At 40.7% G+C, this 16,543-nt stretch overlaps 1 protein-coding gene across 1 annotated transcript in view; it reads left to right on the top strand.

Moving 5' to 3' along the window:
• The window catches only part of LOC145408605 (nucleolar pre-ribosomal-associated protein 1), a 56,726-nt gene that overhangs the window by 36,738 nt on the left and 3,445 nt on the right, over positions 1 to 16,543 (top strand). Inside the window, exons 11-13 of the mRNA XM_080279292.1 lie at positions 1,919 to 2,142; positions 6,953 to 7,151; positions 10,373 to 10,561. Coding sequence (XP_080135418.1) covers positions 1,919 to 2,142; positions 6,953 to 7,151; positions 10,373 to 10,561 — 612 coding nt within the window. The remainder of the gene's footprint in view (positions 1 to 1,918; positions 2,143 to 6,952; positions 7,152 to 10,372; positions 10,562 to 16,543) is intronic.

Genomic DNA, 16,543 nt, shown 5'->3' with positions numbered 1-16,543 from the left:
CTGATGTGTACGAATTTATCTGCAACATAATGAATAGATGCTTGTTAAAAAATAATTTTGTGCAGTCTGAGAAACATGCTTTGCTTAGGCCCCTAATTAAGAAACCTGGCCTTGATGTTGAGAGCATGACAAATTATCGTCCTGTCTCTAACCTCTCTTTCTTATCCAAGATTATTGAGCGGGCCATACTCGATCAACTCTTACCTATACTGGAACACAACAGAGTTGTTCCTGTTGTTCAGTCAGCATACAGAAAATACAATTCAACTGAAACTGCACTAAACAAGGATTCATAGTGACTTGATGGCAAACACCTGTAGTGGGATGTCCTCTCTCCTAGTTCTGTTGGAACTGTCTGCAGCTTTTGATACAGTAGATCATAAACTATTGTTGGATGATCTGTATTTTTATGGCGTTCGTGGTAGTGCTCTTTTGCTTCTTAAGTTGTATCTGTCGGACAGATTTCAGAGAGTGGTTGTTGATTACGCTAGCTCTGATTCTGCTTCCCTTCTGTTTGGAGTCCCTCAAGGATCAGTTTTGGGTCCAATTCTATCTACTGTCTACACAAATAGTTTATCGTCTTGATACTCAGAATTTGTTCTATCATTTTTATGCTGACGACACCCAGCTCTATGTTAAGATGTCAGATATCAACAGTATTAAGACTAAGCTTGAATCTCTAATGTCTGATATTAAGATCTGGATGACCAAGAGGAAACTTAAGCGGAATGATGGTAAAACTGAGATCATCATCATCAGAGGGAACAGAAAGGGTGATGACACTGATAATGCCCTGGCTTTGAACATTGATGCATCACAGCTTCATCCAATCAGTTCTGTTCGAAATTTTGATTTTTATTTTCATTCAGAGTTAAATTACAAAGAACATATTAATCAGGTTGTCAGAGGGTGTAACCTGCATATCAAAAATCTGTACTCTGTGAGAAAATTCCTGAATAGACGTTGCCTCTTAACATTGGTCCATGCAGTGGTCTTGTCTCATGTTGAGTACAGTATTGTAATTCACAGTGGATTGGTCTTCCGAATAACATACTAACAAAAGTTCAGTCTGTGTTGAACAGGGCAGCATGGCTTATCTTTGGTCTTCCCCTGAGAACCTCGACTACCCTGCATTGGTTACCAGTAAAGGCTAGAACTGAATTTAAACTGTGTCTTATTACAATCAAGGTTCTTCAGTTTGGTGAGCCGAAGTATCTTGCTGAATTGTTAAAACTCCCATTGGCATGCCCAGGTGTGATGTTACGCAGTGAAGATGACTCCTTGTGTCTTAACAAGCCTGGAGCCATTCACCAGTCATCTTTCGCTGATCATTCTTTTGTGGATAGAGCCCCTAGATTATATAACAGATAGCCATTGTCCATAAGACAACTCTCTTCTATTGAATCATTTGAGAGGCAACTGAAAGCCTTTCTTTTTTCAAAATGCTGTGACCTGGAGAGAGGCACTATGACTGATGATTATAGGGTTTAATTATTGTCACTTTCATATACATATATGATGTAGCCTGTGTTATATATGAGAGATGTCAATTCTTGTAGCTGTAAAACTAATGTATGTGTGCAAGCGCTAGTGAATTCCCATAGGAAGAACTGGCGCTTTTGAGAAACAAAGACTAGATTATTATTATTATTAGTAGTAGTAGTAGTACTTTGCCAGCCATCCCACATGCTTTCAGCCGCTTTGGAAGTGGTCACTCTCATGACCTGTAACTTAGAAAGTTCTCTGTTATTCACAACCCTAATTTCACTCCTGTTCTGTGCCAGAGTATTGGAAGCTGTCTGCTTTTTCTTAAGGTCCTTGTCACCCCCTTTTCCTATTCCTGATCTTACTCTCACTGTTGAAATGATAGGACTGTGGCGTGGCTCTTGTTGATTTATTTTCTGTTTCTTCCCTTCAGCCCACTGAAATTCATGCAGCGGATAAGTCATTATACGATGTACGTTTTCTGCTGCCGTTGATGCTGTACTTGGGTAGAGAGAAAACCACTCTTTCTGAGATTGATTATGCAGAGTGTGGTGCTGTACAGCTTGGTTTCACTGCACTCACCTCACAGCACAAAGAAGTGTGGAGTATGGGAGCTGCTCTTCTCAGATGTTTAGTACAAAAGATGGAAAAGTCAAGGTAATTATAATACTTTATGGTGATTTTGATAGCTTTTATGGTAACCAATTTTAATTTACCAGTTTAATATACTCCCACTGAATATTTGAAAGAATATTTTTTTCTTTTTACAGAATTTAAAGTGGCAAAAGTTAGTACAAAAATTACCATGGGATATGTCTGCAGGGTGTAGGAAAGATATGGACAGGTTATGATAGAGAAGGAGAATAAGGTATTGGAACATCTTGTGAGTTGTTTTGTTGCATAACTCCAGTCTGTCTGGTTGAGCAGACCCATCAGCCACAGGTAAGCAACTGCTATGAACAGCTCGTACATCATGTATGTAGTAGACAGCACCTCACCAGGGTTGGACTAGGGTCCTTCTCACAGCAAGGTGCAAGGAAATATGAGGAAGTTTGACTCCCAGTGAACACTTCAGCGGCTATCCTCCATGGTGTACAGAGCCACCAGGGTCATTCCATTGTGAGAAATGTTACATTCAGAGACAAGTTACTGATCTACTGTCACTTGTATTTTCTTATGTAGGCAATATAAATGAATGCGGTTTGCAAGGTGTACTACCAACACCTCGCACTACATTATGCCATAATCAGATTATTCATATGTTTTTATTCTGATTGTATATAGATTTTTGAAAGTGGCATGAGAAACGTTACCGCGATTGTACCCCACCTTCTACTTTGCATGAGTATTCTCAATAACTCTGTGATTTTACTGGTTCAGTCAATAAGTGCTTTATATCAGTAATATGTCAATGTATGAGGATCATAACCATACCCAGCAAATTCTATTTCTCCTAAGAATTTTGCTACTGTTAAGGAAAATGTGACCATGATACACGTTACAGGAAAAGTGAGAAACGTTACTTGGCGACTTTTGTTTTTCATATACAGTAATTACAAAATCATCTCTTATGAAGGTTACAGTAATTGTAAATATCACAAAACAATGTAAATCATGTATTATTGTGAAACACATGATAAATTAACCAAAACATGATTCGTGTAAAGCAGGGTTGGGGGTGATGCAGCGGAAAAGAACAATGTAATTTTGAATATTATGAACATAAAGTACCTTATAACATGTAGGTAACCATACAGCCAGTAATTGATGTGAAAGTTACATGATAAGCTTGCTTGTATATCACACCAGTGATATAAACAACACAAAAATTAAAGATCAACTACTTGCTCATCGAAGATGGAAAATTCATCCTTTTAGAATAATTGATTGAGGAAGGAAAGTTCACCCCTTTGAATGTGTGTGTCATTCTTGACACATGAGGAGTTAGCAATACCTGCACAACCATATCCTCTGAGATCTCGTCTCTGTCCGGGTTGTCAGGAAAATGAAACTGGCTATCACCCATTCTGTCAGTGCCTCTCTTTCTTAAATAATTAACTTTGAACATGCCTGGCTCCGGAACTGATTCTACCACTGCAACATAATGCTTCAACAACTTCTTGATAGTTTAATGAACTAGTACATAGTTACCTGGGGATGGTCTTTGTGTTACCTCAGTATCAGTAGTACTCTGTGACTCAGGCTGGGAGATGATTGACTCTGACATTTCTGCAAGAGATGGTGTACTTTCCCTATCACTGCTAGTACTGGAGTCAAATTGAGGGTCATAGCCAGTCTCCTGAAGATAGCACTGCTGAAAAGGTGATTGGTCTGCAGTCAAATGATACAGTGCTACTTTTTAGTGGCCAAGAGGTTTTATTGACCTGTACTGCTGAATGGATTTTGCTGCCTTACAGTTTTTCCAGATCTATACATATTTTGACATCAATGTTTATACATTCAGTAGACACATACATTAGTTCAGTTTTATCTGTTATTTGTTCAGCCTCCTCATAAAATTCTACAGTAGACCTTATTGTACAGCGACCTTGCAAAACTCGTCTGTAGACATGTGATTTTAGTAAAACCCCAATCCCATCATGAGGGCCCTTGCCATGATAACTTTCTTGAAAGTTCCATTCAGCAGTGCAGTGGTGGAGATCTTTGTAAAAGGTTAGAACTGCCATAGAATACCTATTCTTGAAGGGGGCTTCTGCCCCATCAGTCCACAATGATACATGTGTAAAATTAATACCAGTAGAATTCAAATAATCAAAAATAGCGCAATTAAACACCAGAACTTCAAGGCTACAGTGTGAGGCTGTATTTGAAATTACTGCTAATGGCTTTGTAGTAATCTTTCCCTCTTTGACATAATGAACAACTGCAGTGTAAATAGTCATAGATTGATTTTTTGTTCAATGGTGTGCGTGAGAAACATCACATCATTTTCCGGTAACGTTCCTCGCAGTGGGAACATAATGTGTGTGACAGGCCATATGGCTTACCAGGGTTTGTTTCAAAGTATCCCAGCGTTACATTATTAAGGCCTTGGGATGCCTGTTTATGATATAAAGTAATGTTGGTATTCTCCAGTTTGTTAGCTACGTATGGGAAAAATGGGGAAAAAACGTGAGACACGTTACTCCTGAAATACTTCCATTTAAAGGTCATATTACATTCTGACCACAACATATATGTAAACAACTGTAGTGTCAGTCACAACTCAGATAGATGCATTTTCAATGAAACACAGTGTCAGCATTCCAAACAAAAACATATTCTGGTCAATGATGTTATGAAAATTGCTAAATTGAGCATTGATTTTTCTTCGATGATATAATATGACAGTTTTTTATGCAGCTTCCTTAGTTGACAGCTTAGGCTCCTTTTCTCTTCAGATTCATAAAATTCAATGATTAAGCTTTAAAATGATGTATAATTTATATACATTTAAGCAATTCTGATTTTGACACAAAAGGTTGACATCTTTGTGGAATGGCCCACCACATTCAGGCTTCTTCGTCAGCATTGGTCTGCTGAGTAATGCAAAGGAGTGATAGGGAATGTTGAATCTACTTGTATTTATATATAAAATGAGTCATGAGAGTTCAAAGTAGGATTACAGAAAGGGGAATGAAATTGGTAGTGAATAGTAAAGGGTGAAGCATGTTAACAGTGCCACATGCACATGATGCAGTGTTGCTTGCACACGATGAACAAGAGCTTTACAGATTGTTTCAGAGTTTTGTAAATATCTGTGTACAGTATAGTTTAAAAGCAAGTGTAGATAGAGTGAGTGATTGTTGAGAGAAAAGGTTGCTTACAGTGTAGTGTGTTGGTTAATGGCACGAGACTTTCTTTGATACATACAGTTCTTTGGTGTAGCAGTAAAAAAAATTAAAAAAAGATGTAAATATGAAAAGAACGTTGAGAGTAGAGTGGCCCATGGATGAAAAATTGCTGGTGACATCAAGGTGTGCCCAGGGAAGAAAAATGGCTGGTGACATGAAAGCTTTGATACAAAACAGGCAGCTGATTATGAAGGTTGCAAGAGGATTGTATGGTGTGTTAGTCCCAGCGTTAATCTATGAGTGTGAGTAATTGGTGTGACATAAGTCTGAAAAGTCAGGAGTAAGAATACTTTAATGCCAATAAGACTGCTGCTGAGGAATAGCAATATGTTTGAAGTGGGTAAAGTAGATAGTATATGATGCAGTGTGATTTGTAGAGGATGTGGAGTAATGAAATATGTTGATACTGCAGAAAAAAAAAATTCTTAAATGGTACAGTATAGTCAGATAGAGAGATTGATTGTAAACAGGTGGTTTATTGTTGCCCTATGGTCATATGAACATCAGGTGGCAGTTGGCAGCTTGAAATTGCCTTTCTGCATTGCATCCTCAGCCTTTTAGGGGATAGGGAGTTGAGGGGTCTTTGTATAACCAGGTAACAAGCCACTTGGTTATATCACTGCCACCTTGAAAGGGCATCCACCTCCAGTAGACAGTGTACTGTAGTGAAGAGGGTATATCTGAGTAAGTTTGATGATGAGAGTAGGCATGGTTGGCCTAGAGAGTGGATGGATATGGTAAATAATGTGTGTATCAGAAAGCTAGATATGGATAATGCAGCAGGGAGATTTTGCAGGGGATCATTGGTTAGGTGCATTGTATGTACAGTAGGCATCATGCAATATATTGATAGAGGACGTGATGAGTTTTGCCTTAACTTTTGAAAGATTGTCTTCATTCTCATCTTAAATGTTGGGACCAACTGCCTAGCCCTGGGCTCCTATGCTGCTCATAGGGCAATGTAGGATTGGATGATGGATGGATGGATGGACTTGTATCAGACAGGTGTATGGTTAAGGGGTTTGAATGATGTTTGATTGATTGTCTAATTGATTTCAGAGCATGATGTTGATAGTTCTCTGAGTTTTTTACTTTCTCATTCATTGTCACTGTCCCACCTCACCCCATCCTTAAGTGGGGTGGGGGGGGGAATCAGGATGATGATGGTGAATGGTAATAACATGAGATGGATAAATTATGTACCAGAAGTATATGGATATAAATAAGTATTATAAATCATATGAAGAAGAGAAAGGTCTTGATGGTTCATTTTGCAATGCAGAGCTGAGAATTTTAAAGAAAGAATGATTAGTTAATGGTTGTTCTAGTATTTTCGTTGGATATTTTGTTTATCGTTTTTCAGTTTTTTGCTTTCTTGATTTTCTGGATTCTGCCCATTTCATTTATTAACAGGAAATATGGTGAGGATCATGATATTAATACTAATATGGAAATGAATGATACCTTATCTTAACTGGTTTTCAGTATTGGGAGATAGAGTTTGATGATAATGGAAGGTTTTTGTAATTGGTTATGGTAATCATACTGGATATTTTTCTTATAGAATAAAGCATTACTTTACTATAATTCCTCATTTGTAATTATGCTCTTAGCCACCGTCGGTTGAAACTGCCTTGGCAGTGGCTTGTGGCTGTGGTGAGCTGTGCCATGGAGGGCCGTCAGCGCCGATTGCCTGCCCTCACCATTCACTTCTTAGTGGAAGCTTCTCGTCTCCTCTCTCAGCCATCACACCCCATGTATCAGCCTGTTCTCAACTACCTTTTCCTTTTACCGACCTTCAGGATCTATTTTGTGAGTATTATAATATGAAAATAAAGATTAGCTAAGTGAGTTCAAGAATTATCATGGCATAAGTTTATTGAGTGTGGTAGGGAAGTTATATGGAAGAATTATTATGGAGAAAGTGAGAGAGGTATCAGAAGTCCTAGTGAGTGGTGAATAGGGTGGCTTTAGGAGTGGCAGAGGTTATGTGTGAATTAAATATTTGCAGTAAGACAGATAGTGGAGAAGGCTTGTGAGAAGGACCATAAGGTGTTTATGACATTCATGGATCTGGAAAAAGCATACGACAAAGTAGACAGAGAAGGATTGTGGAAGGTTTTGCTCATGTACGGTGTAGAGGGTAAGCCGCTAGGTGCCGTCAAGTTTTTATGATGGCAGTGAAGCATGTGTAAAGGTAAATGGGCAGCTAAGTGAATCGTTCACGATCAGTGTGGGCATGCGACAAGGTTGTGTGATGTTCCCATGGTTGTTCAATATATATGTATGGATGGAGCGAAGAGAGAAGTATAAACACGAGTAATGAAGAGAGGTATGGTGTTGGTAATGAATGGTGATGGATGGAATATCTCAAATTTGTTGAATGCTGATGTTGCTGTACTACTTGCAAATACAGGACAAGAACTTGGTAGACTAGTGCAGAGTTTTGCTGATGTCTGTGAGCGTCGTGCCTTGAGAGTAAAGGTAGAAAAGAGTAAAGCGATGGTTATTGAGAGAGGAGGTGACTCCCTGTGTGATGTTACAGTGAATGGAAAGAGACTGGAATTGGTGAAAGTTCAAATACCTGAGTACAGTGATAGAAAAGAGAGGAAAATGTACAAAAGAAGCGGAAAGTAAAGTGACACAAGGAAGGAAAGTAGCTGGTGCTATGAAGGCCATGATAAGAAACAGAGGCTTGAGTGTTGCAGCTTCACGAGTCTTACATGAAAGAGTGTTAGTGCCATCTGTAACATATGGATGTGAGGCTATGGTGTGGCATGAAAATGAAAAGCCAAAAGTGAGAGCAGTGGAGATGGGACTGCTGAGGAATGTATGTGGAGTACAGAGGGTGGATAGGATACGAAATACTATAATGTGATTGGTGAAAGATGCGAGTGAGGAAGTTTGTGAACACCAGAAACGAAGAGAGTGTACTGAGATGGTATGGTCATTTGGAGAGAATGGATAACAATGGAGTGGTGACAGCGGTATATCTGGTTTATTTGAAGGAGGGAGGAGGCAAGGTAGGCCAAGGAGAAGGTGGAGGGATATGATGGATGAGTGTGTGAGGAAGACAGGTATGGTTGTTGGTGAGGCTAGGGAACTGACAAGTGATCAAGCTGGCTGGATAAATGTGAGAAGAAGCGCACGGTCAGGGATTTGGTACCCCTTTTTTACACGACAGGATCTGCATTGACTCCATAGGATACGTTTATGTGAAGCTGCAGAATGTGGTGAATGTTTCTGGCGTATCAGTTAGAGCCAGGATTCTGGGAGCTTGAATGATGAGTGAATGGAAGTGTGGCCCATTGAATTGGGCAAACTTGGACTCTCTGGACGTTGCTACTCCTCACCCTGCCCTAGGGTGGGAAAGGAGGTTCAGATGATGATGATGATGGTTGTAGTATGTACTGTATATTTAATATAATGTTCGTGTTTGAATCTTCTCAAAAAGTGTATGAATGCAAATAGATAAAAATGAAATAGTGATGGATAGTTTCCAGAAAGAGCTGTATCTTGTGGCTTCAGTATTTGGTGAAAATGAAACTTTAATGTTGGGTGCAGATTTGAATGAACATGTAGTTGAACAGTCTCTTTGGTATAAAGGAGTATTTGGCAGACTGGATTACGCTGTTATTTTTAGGAATGTGGAATTCAAGAGAATACTGGATTTGAATTTCAGGGTGATTAGAACATATTTATTTTTGTTATGTGTTTTCAGAGTGAACAACATGATTATATGTAACACAGTGTTTAGGAGATATTTATTTTTGCCACAGTATTTTCAGAGTGAACAACATGATTATATGCAACACAGTGTTTCGTTTCCTTTTTCGTTCTTGAAGGCTCCAACATGCTTGCATGCGTCGGCCTTGGACACCTAATGGCGGCTCTCCATACTGCTCGATCTCTGTCAGCATCCATATTTAGTCCCTTGACCCTCAGGTCACACTTAGTGACCTCTTCCCAGGTCTTTTTTGGTCTACCTCTCACTACCCTACCTTCAACATTAACATTTCATACTTTCTGCGCCCAGTTATCATCCCCCATCCTCTTCACATGCCCAGACCATCACAATCTACCTCTCCTCATCACAACACCAATACACTCCAGTCCCATCCTACCTCTCAACTCTTCCGTTGTAAACCTAGCCCCCCCCCCCCAGGCCTTGCACTCAAGGACACACTGCACATTCACTTGATCATTGTCATTTCAGTATGTTTGAGCCTGTGAATATCCTCTTCCTTTACTGCCCAGGTCTCACTCCCATACAGCATTATATATACTCCTAACACATGCTGCAACCAAAGATCCCGTAGCACGGAAGGAGAGCCATGTCAATGTCAGGAGAGGCAAAAGCTCCCTGAAATTCTTCCAACCACTCCTCACTCAAGCCACAGAGCAAGCTCCTGCCCCACCTCCAGGACAAAACAAGTCTCCCAAATAACAAAACTTTTCCACACACTCAAGAGACTCATCAGCAAGCTTAGTCCTTTCACCCCTGGCAATATCCACATGTTTAGAGCATATTTATTTTTGCCACTGTGTTTTCAGTTTGAGCAACATGATTATGTGTAACAGTGTTTAGAACATATTTTTGCCATAGTGTTTTGAGAGTGAACAACATGATTATTTGTAGCACAGTGTTTTCAGTAAGAACAAGCAGACTGTCTACAGATAATCTGAAAGTGCTGTAAGTTAGATTGATGTTAATATAAGTGTGAGAAGGTGTTGTAGGCCAGAAAGTTGTTGGATACTTTAGGTGAAAGAGTATGCATGGAGTTAATTGGGATGAGAGTAAGTCCTGCATAGAAGCGTGCACAGAACTCCCCATACCAGTATGTGGAGTCAGAAGTTGAGTGAGGCCATGCCCTACTGCACATTCACTTTTATTGAGTGAGTGGCCAAGAATTTTGTAGTGCTGTAGTAATTTTCTCTGACTTAGGTTTCTGAATGCTACTTACATCTCTGAATAGACTAGCTGTCTCATCTCTCCAGCAGCAGTGATTTACTAGTAAATATGTCCCCTTCAGGTACCAGAGCTGTATGAGTTCTTCTCTTCCTCACATGTAACCAATCACCGAGAACACCGCTCCTTCCTGCTCAGCAACCTTTCACAGGGCATTAAACACGTCATTGACTACAAGATATGTCAGAGGAGTTTCACCTCCACATTAATGATGGGCATGCTCCAGGCTCCCACAGCAGACATCGAACTGAAGGTAGGCAGCAACAGAATTCAAGGATGACAGATACAGAATCCAAGGATAGCAGTTATAGAAGCCAGGAATGGCAAGTAGAGAATTCACATTAGTTAAGTATGGAATTCAAGGATGGTAGGTTTTAAATTCAAGGTTGACAGATACAGAATTCAAGGCTGGCTGGCTCAATTCAACACAGAATTCAGAGTGCTTTAGTCAATCAGAAAAATTAAGGATGGCAGTCATCAAATGTAAGCCCTTCAGTATAATGATGTCATACATCTAATCCTGTTTTGCCCCATGAGGAGCATAGAAACCTGGGACTAGGCAAGATGGTCCTGACATTTAAGATGTTAGCCATTCAGTATAAAATTGTACAGTACAGTATGAAGTTAATCTTGGTACCTTGTGGCATTTTTTGTTGGAATTGGAGAAACCATTTGTAGTGACATGGTTGCAGACAGCCTCCAATAACCCCTTCTCAACCTGATTTCTCTCCCTGAGCCCAATAAAATCATCTAAAGGTATCAAGAATATTTAAAATATGTCATCAGATTGTAGGGATGGTTGATTTGAAAATTTTATTCATTGATGTGTATCAGTCGACTCACATCTCAGGACATGTCCTGGATTTGATCTTATCCCCTGTTGTTTGCAATTGCATATTGGATGAGGACATTGATTTAGTTGATCACATCATCTCTGACCATGCTTTGATTACTGTTGGTTTCGAAGTCCCAAAACCTGCTTCTTATAAAAAAGATTATCGGTTTGTAAATTGCAGGAATGTTGACCAGCATTTGATGTGTTGCGAAGTTGAGCAGCACCTAAGTAACATTAATTCTTCTTATCTATTTTCCGACAATATGGTGAATATGTGTAACCATGAACCTGGGTATGTCTTTGACCATCATTGTCCGGGAGTAGTGAAGATGATCATTGTATGTGATACTTCTCTTTGTTATGGTACATCTTTCACTTCTTTGCTTAGGCAGTGTAGGAAAGCTGAACATTATGTTGTCTCTTAACTTGGTTCATGCTGTGGTCTTGTCTCATTTAGATTACTGTAATTCATTATGGATTGGCCTCGCTGAATAATGTATTAAAGAAGTTTCAGTCTGTGTTGGATAGAGCATCAATGCTTATCTTTGCCTTCCCCCCAAGAACCCCGACCACCTCATTTCTACTTCATTTGCACTGGTTGTCTGTAAAGGCTAGAACTGAATTTAAACTGTGTCTTATTACTTTCAAGATTCCTATGTTTGGCAGACCGAAATACAGTATCTTGCCAAATTGTTAAAACTTCATTTGGCACACGGAGGTGTGATGTTAAGAAGACAATGCCTTTCACCTCAGTGATCCTGTAAGTCCTTCTGGATGATTTTTCTCCTAAACAACCCCTCGGTTATATAATAGATTGCCCTTATTCATCAGGCAGTTGACCTGCCGAATCTTTTACAAGGCAACTCAAAGCCCTTCTCATCTCAAGAAGCCATGATCTGGGGAGAGGCGCTATGATGGACAGTTATAGGGTTTAATTGCCGCCTCCCCTTCCCCCCCTTTTATATTCCATCCATCCATCATCCAGTCCTATGTTGCCCCATGAGGAGCATAGGGGTATGGGGTTAGGCATTTAAGATGAGAGTGACCAGCCTCACTCATCCCTGAGTGGCATTACCTGAGCAATAAACCCCAACCATCCCTTGGATATAAACCTTCACCGGCTCAATCCGATTGGAGTACAATAATTACCCACTAAACCACCAGACCCCAAAATTTGGCTATATGGTTACCACCCAGCGTAGTAAATGGTTTCCTGGTGTACAGGAAACCATTTGGCTTGTCACTCAGTGTAGAGTCACCCACAGGCAGAAGGAAAAGGAAAGAATTAAGGAAGGAAAGACAGAATAGGGAGTGTAAAGTCACCCATAGGCAGAAGGACGAGGAAAGAATGAAGGAAAGAAGACAGAAGAGGATGGAAGGGAAGAAGGATGGAGAAGAGGAAAGGGTAGACACCCGAGAGCAGCACTACATCGAGTGAGTGGATGGTGAGCGCCCCCACTGACCATTATTTATTATTATTATTGGCCGTGTGGAGAGGATGGAGAGCGAGAGACTGACGAAGAGAGTGTATGTGAGTGAGGTGGAAGGGGAGATAGAGAGGGGAGGCCAAGGATGAAATGGAGGGATGGAGTGTAGAGGTATATGAGAGAGGGGGTGTGAGCTGGGAGCAGGGCAGTGAAATGGTAGATAGATTATTATTTTGGAGGAGTGGGAGGGTGTGAAATGTGTAAGATCGGGAATGAATGGGCAAGGAAGATGCAAGGAAGGAGTTGCTTTGTTGATGAGTGAGGTGTGGCAGAGTGGAATGAGAAACTACAAATGTGTCAGCTCGAGGTGTATGTATGCAAGTTCAGGTTTGAGAAGGTGAAGGCAGTAATTGTTGCATATGCACCGTGTAAGGACAGGAGTGAGAGAGAGAAAGACAGGTTTTGGGATGAGCTGGGTGAAGTAATGGGAGAAATGCCCTGGAGCTATAAAGTGATTGTACAGGGGGATATGAATGGAAGAGTAGGCACTGGTCCTGAGGATGACATAATGGGTTATTATGGGGTACCAGAAGAAAATGATAATGGGATGAGACTAAAGGATATGTGTCAGGAGAGGAGGTTGTGCATTTGTAACTTGTATTTCAAACACAGAGATGCACATAAATATACATGGTATAGAGGGAACAGGGATCGTGTTGAAAGGAGCTTGATTGATTGCGTGCTCGCAGAGAGGTTGATGGTGGGATTCGTTGCTGATACGAGGGCCATGAGAAGACGATGTGGAGGTCTGTCAGATCATATGATTGTGGTATGCAAGATCAAGCTGAGAGGAGTGAAGTGGATCAGGAGAGAGACGAGCAGTCTAGGAGAAAGACTGAAAGTTGAGAAGCTGAAGATCAAAGAAATGGCAGATGATTACAGGACCAAAGTAGAGGAGGAGTTAGAATCACTAAATTGGAATGAAATGGATCTGGACAGCCTGTGGAATGCATATAAGGATTGCTTAGTTAGGAATGCTAAAACGGTGTGTGATGTGGCAAGAGTAACAACAAAGACGAAAGGTATGGCATGATGGGATGAGGAGGTAAAGAGAGTGGTGGAGGAAAAGAGGAAGAGGTGGCTCGAGTGGTTATGAAGAGGTTATGATAGCAGGAGGAAAAGAGGGAGAAGTGGCTAAAGTGGTTACAGAACAGGGGTTCAGTTGAAATAAGTGAATATGCTGAGAGCAAGAAGCACGGAAAGAGACTAGTGAAGAGAAAAAAGAAGGAAGTAAATGAGGATGTAGGAAGAAAAATGAATCCAAACTACTCTGAAAACAGAAAGTTATTCTGGAAAGAGGTGTGGAAATGTAGAAGTGAAAGCGGAAAAAAATGTGTTGGTGTGAAGGATGTAGGTGGTAGATTATTAACCCATGGAAATGAAGTAAGAACCAGGTGGAAAGAATATTTTGAATGCTTGATGAATGAGAATAGAGAGAGCAGAGTGGCTGTAAACATGATTGGTTTTGGGTGTGTGCAGAGAAGGAATGCAGTACCAGGAGACATGACTCTCGCACGGGTGAAGAGAGCTGTTAAGTGGCTGAAAAATGGGAAAGCAGCAGGGGTTGATGAGGTGTATGCAGAGATGATTAAGTGTAGTGGAGAGAGTGGAATGAAATGCCTGTTGGAGATATGTAAGAAGGCATGGAGGAGTGAAACTGTGCCTCCTGAGTGGAAGAAGGCTGTGATTGTACCCCTGTACAAAAATAAAGGCGAGCGAAGTGAGTGCAAGAATTATCATGGCATAAGTGTATTGAGTGTGGTAGGGATGGTATATGGAAGAATTATTATAGAGAAAATAAGAGAGATATCAGAAGTCCTAGTGAGTGATGAACAGGGTGGCTTTAGGAGTGGCAGAGGATGTGTGGACCAAATATTTGCAGTGAGACAGATTGTAGAGAAGGCTTGTGAGAAGGACCATAAGGTGTTTATGGCATTCATGGATCTGGAAAAAGCATATGACAAAGTGGACAGAGAAGGATTGTGGAAAGGTTTGCACATGTACGGTGTAGAGGGTAAGCTGCTTGGTGCCGTCAAGAGTTTTTATGATGGAAGTGAAGCATGTGTAAGGGTTAATAGGCAGCTAAGTGAATGGTTCACGATCGGTGTGGGCGTGCGACAGGGTTGTGTGATGTTCCCATGGTTGTTCAATATATATATATGGATGGGGTGATGAGAGAAGTAAAAACACGAGTAATGGAGAGAGAAATGGCGTTGGTAATGAATGGTGATGGATGGAATGTCTCAAATTTGTTGTATGCTGATGATGCTGTACTGCATGCAAGTACTGGACAAGAACTTGATAGGCTAGTGCAGAGTTTTGCTGATGTCTTTAAGCGTCATGCCTTGAGAGTAAATGTAAAAAAAGTAAAGTGATGGTTATTGAGAGAGAAGGTGACTCCCAGTGCGATGTAACAGTGAATGGAGAGAGACTGGAATTGGTGAGAGAGAGTTCAAATACCTGGGTACAGTGATAGAAAGGAGAGGAAAATTTGCAAAAGAAGTTGAAAGTAGAGTGACACAAGGAAGAAAAGTAGCTGATGCAATGAAGGACTTGATAAGGAACAGAGGCTTGAGTGTTGCAGCTGCACAAGCCTTACATGAAGGAGTGTTAGTGCCAACTTTAACCCGCCGCATGCCAGCTATTTTTAGCCCTATGGGTCGCCCCAGTGCCAGCCATTGTTTGACTTTTTTTTTTTTTTTTGCTAAAATGATAGATTTTGATGTAGAAATAACGAATTTCACCATTAAAATGCTCACCGAGGCTCGGAAATGAGTTTTATTGAGTCCTGCATACTCATATTCAGGTATAGCCACTCTCACGCTCACCACGTAGGTGAGAGAAAGCGGTTTTCTGTGTAAGGTATACTCAGGTATTTATGCTGGGAAGGTAGAGCAATGTTGAATACACTTTTCTGATTACTTATTACTTCAACATCTATCACAATTTCCGTGTCTTTCTCACTGTGAATGCATTATCTTACACTTACTTGAAGACAGGTACAACCTTGCTTCATTATGTACAATCCTGGCACTTACAAGAAGGTATTTACAACTTAACTTCACTATATAATCCTTACACTTACAAGAAAATATTTACAACTTACACTTACATGAAAATATTTACAAAATGCCATCACTATGTACAGCACTGGGTGAGGCACACAGGCAGAGTGAGGCAGAGCAAGCGTGAAGGGGGGAGCGAGTAAGTGTATGGCCTTGACAGCCTGGGGGATGGTAGAGGAGCAGTTGCCATAAATTTTTACCCGCAAATCTTGAAATATGCGGTCACAGTGAATGTTTTTATTTTTGACTGTTTTAAAACGGCACTGGCACTGGCCGCAGAATTATGTTAGACTGTTTTAAAACAGCACTGGCACGCGGCAGGTTAACATGTGTATGTGAGACTATGGTATGGCATGAAAATGAAAAGTCAAGAGTAAGAGCAGTGGAGATGGGACTGCTGAGGAATGTATGTGGAGTACAGAGGGTGGATAGGATACGAAAATAACGTGATTTGTGATAGATGTGGAGTGAGGAAGTCGGTGGTCACCAGAATCGAAGAGTTTACTGAGATGGTATGGTCATGTGGAGGGAATGGATAACAACAGAGTGGTGAAAAAGGTATATCTGAGCGAATTTCAAGGAGGGAGGAGACGAGGTAGGCCAAGGAGAAGGTGGAGAGATATGGTGGATGGATGTGTGAGGATTAGGGGTTTGGAAGTCGGTGAGGCTAGGGAACTGACAGGTGATCAAGCTGGCTGGATGAATATTGTGAGGAGAAGTGCATGATCAGGGATTTTGGCACCCTTTTTTAACATGGCAGCGTCTGGATTGACTCTATTGCATTCGATTATATGAAACTGCAGAACATGGTGAATGTTTTTGGTGTATCTGATAGAGCCAGGATTCTG

This window comes from Coenobita brevimanus, chromosome 78 (genome assembly GCF_032717465.1).
Source record: "Coenobita brevimanus isolate Jiangsu-jjx chromosome 78, ASM3271746v2, whole genome shotgun sequence".
NCBI lineage: Eukaryota > Metazoa > Arthropoda > Malacostraca > Decapoda > Coenobitidae > Coenobita > Coenobita brevimanus.
Note: the sequence above shows the minus strand (reverse complement) of the source record. Positions and strands in the feature narration are given on the sequence as shown.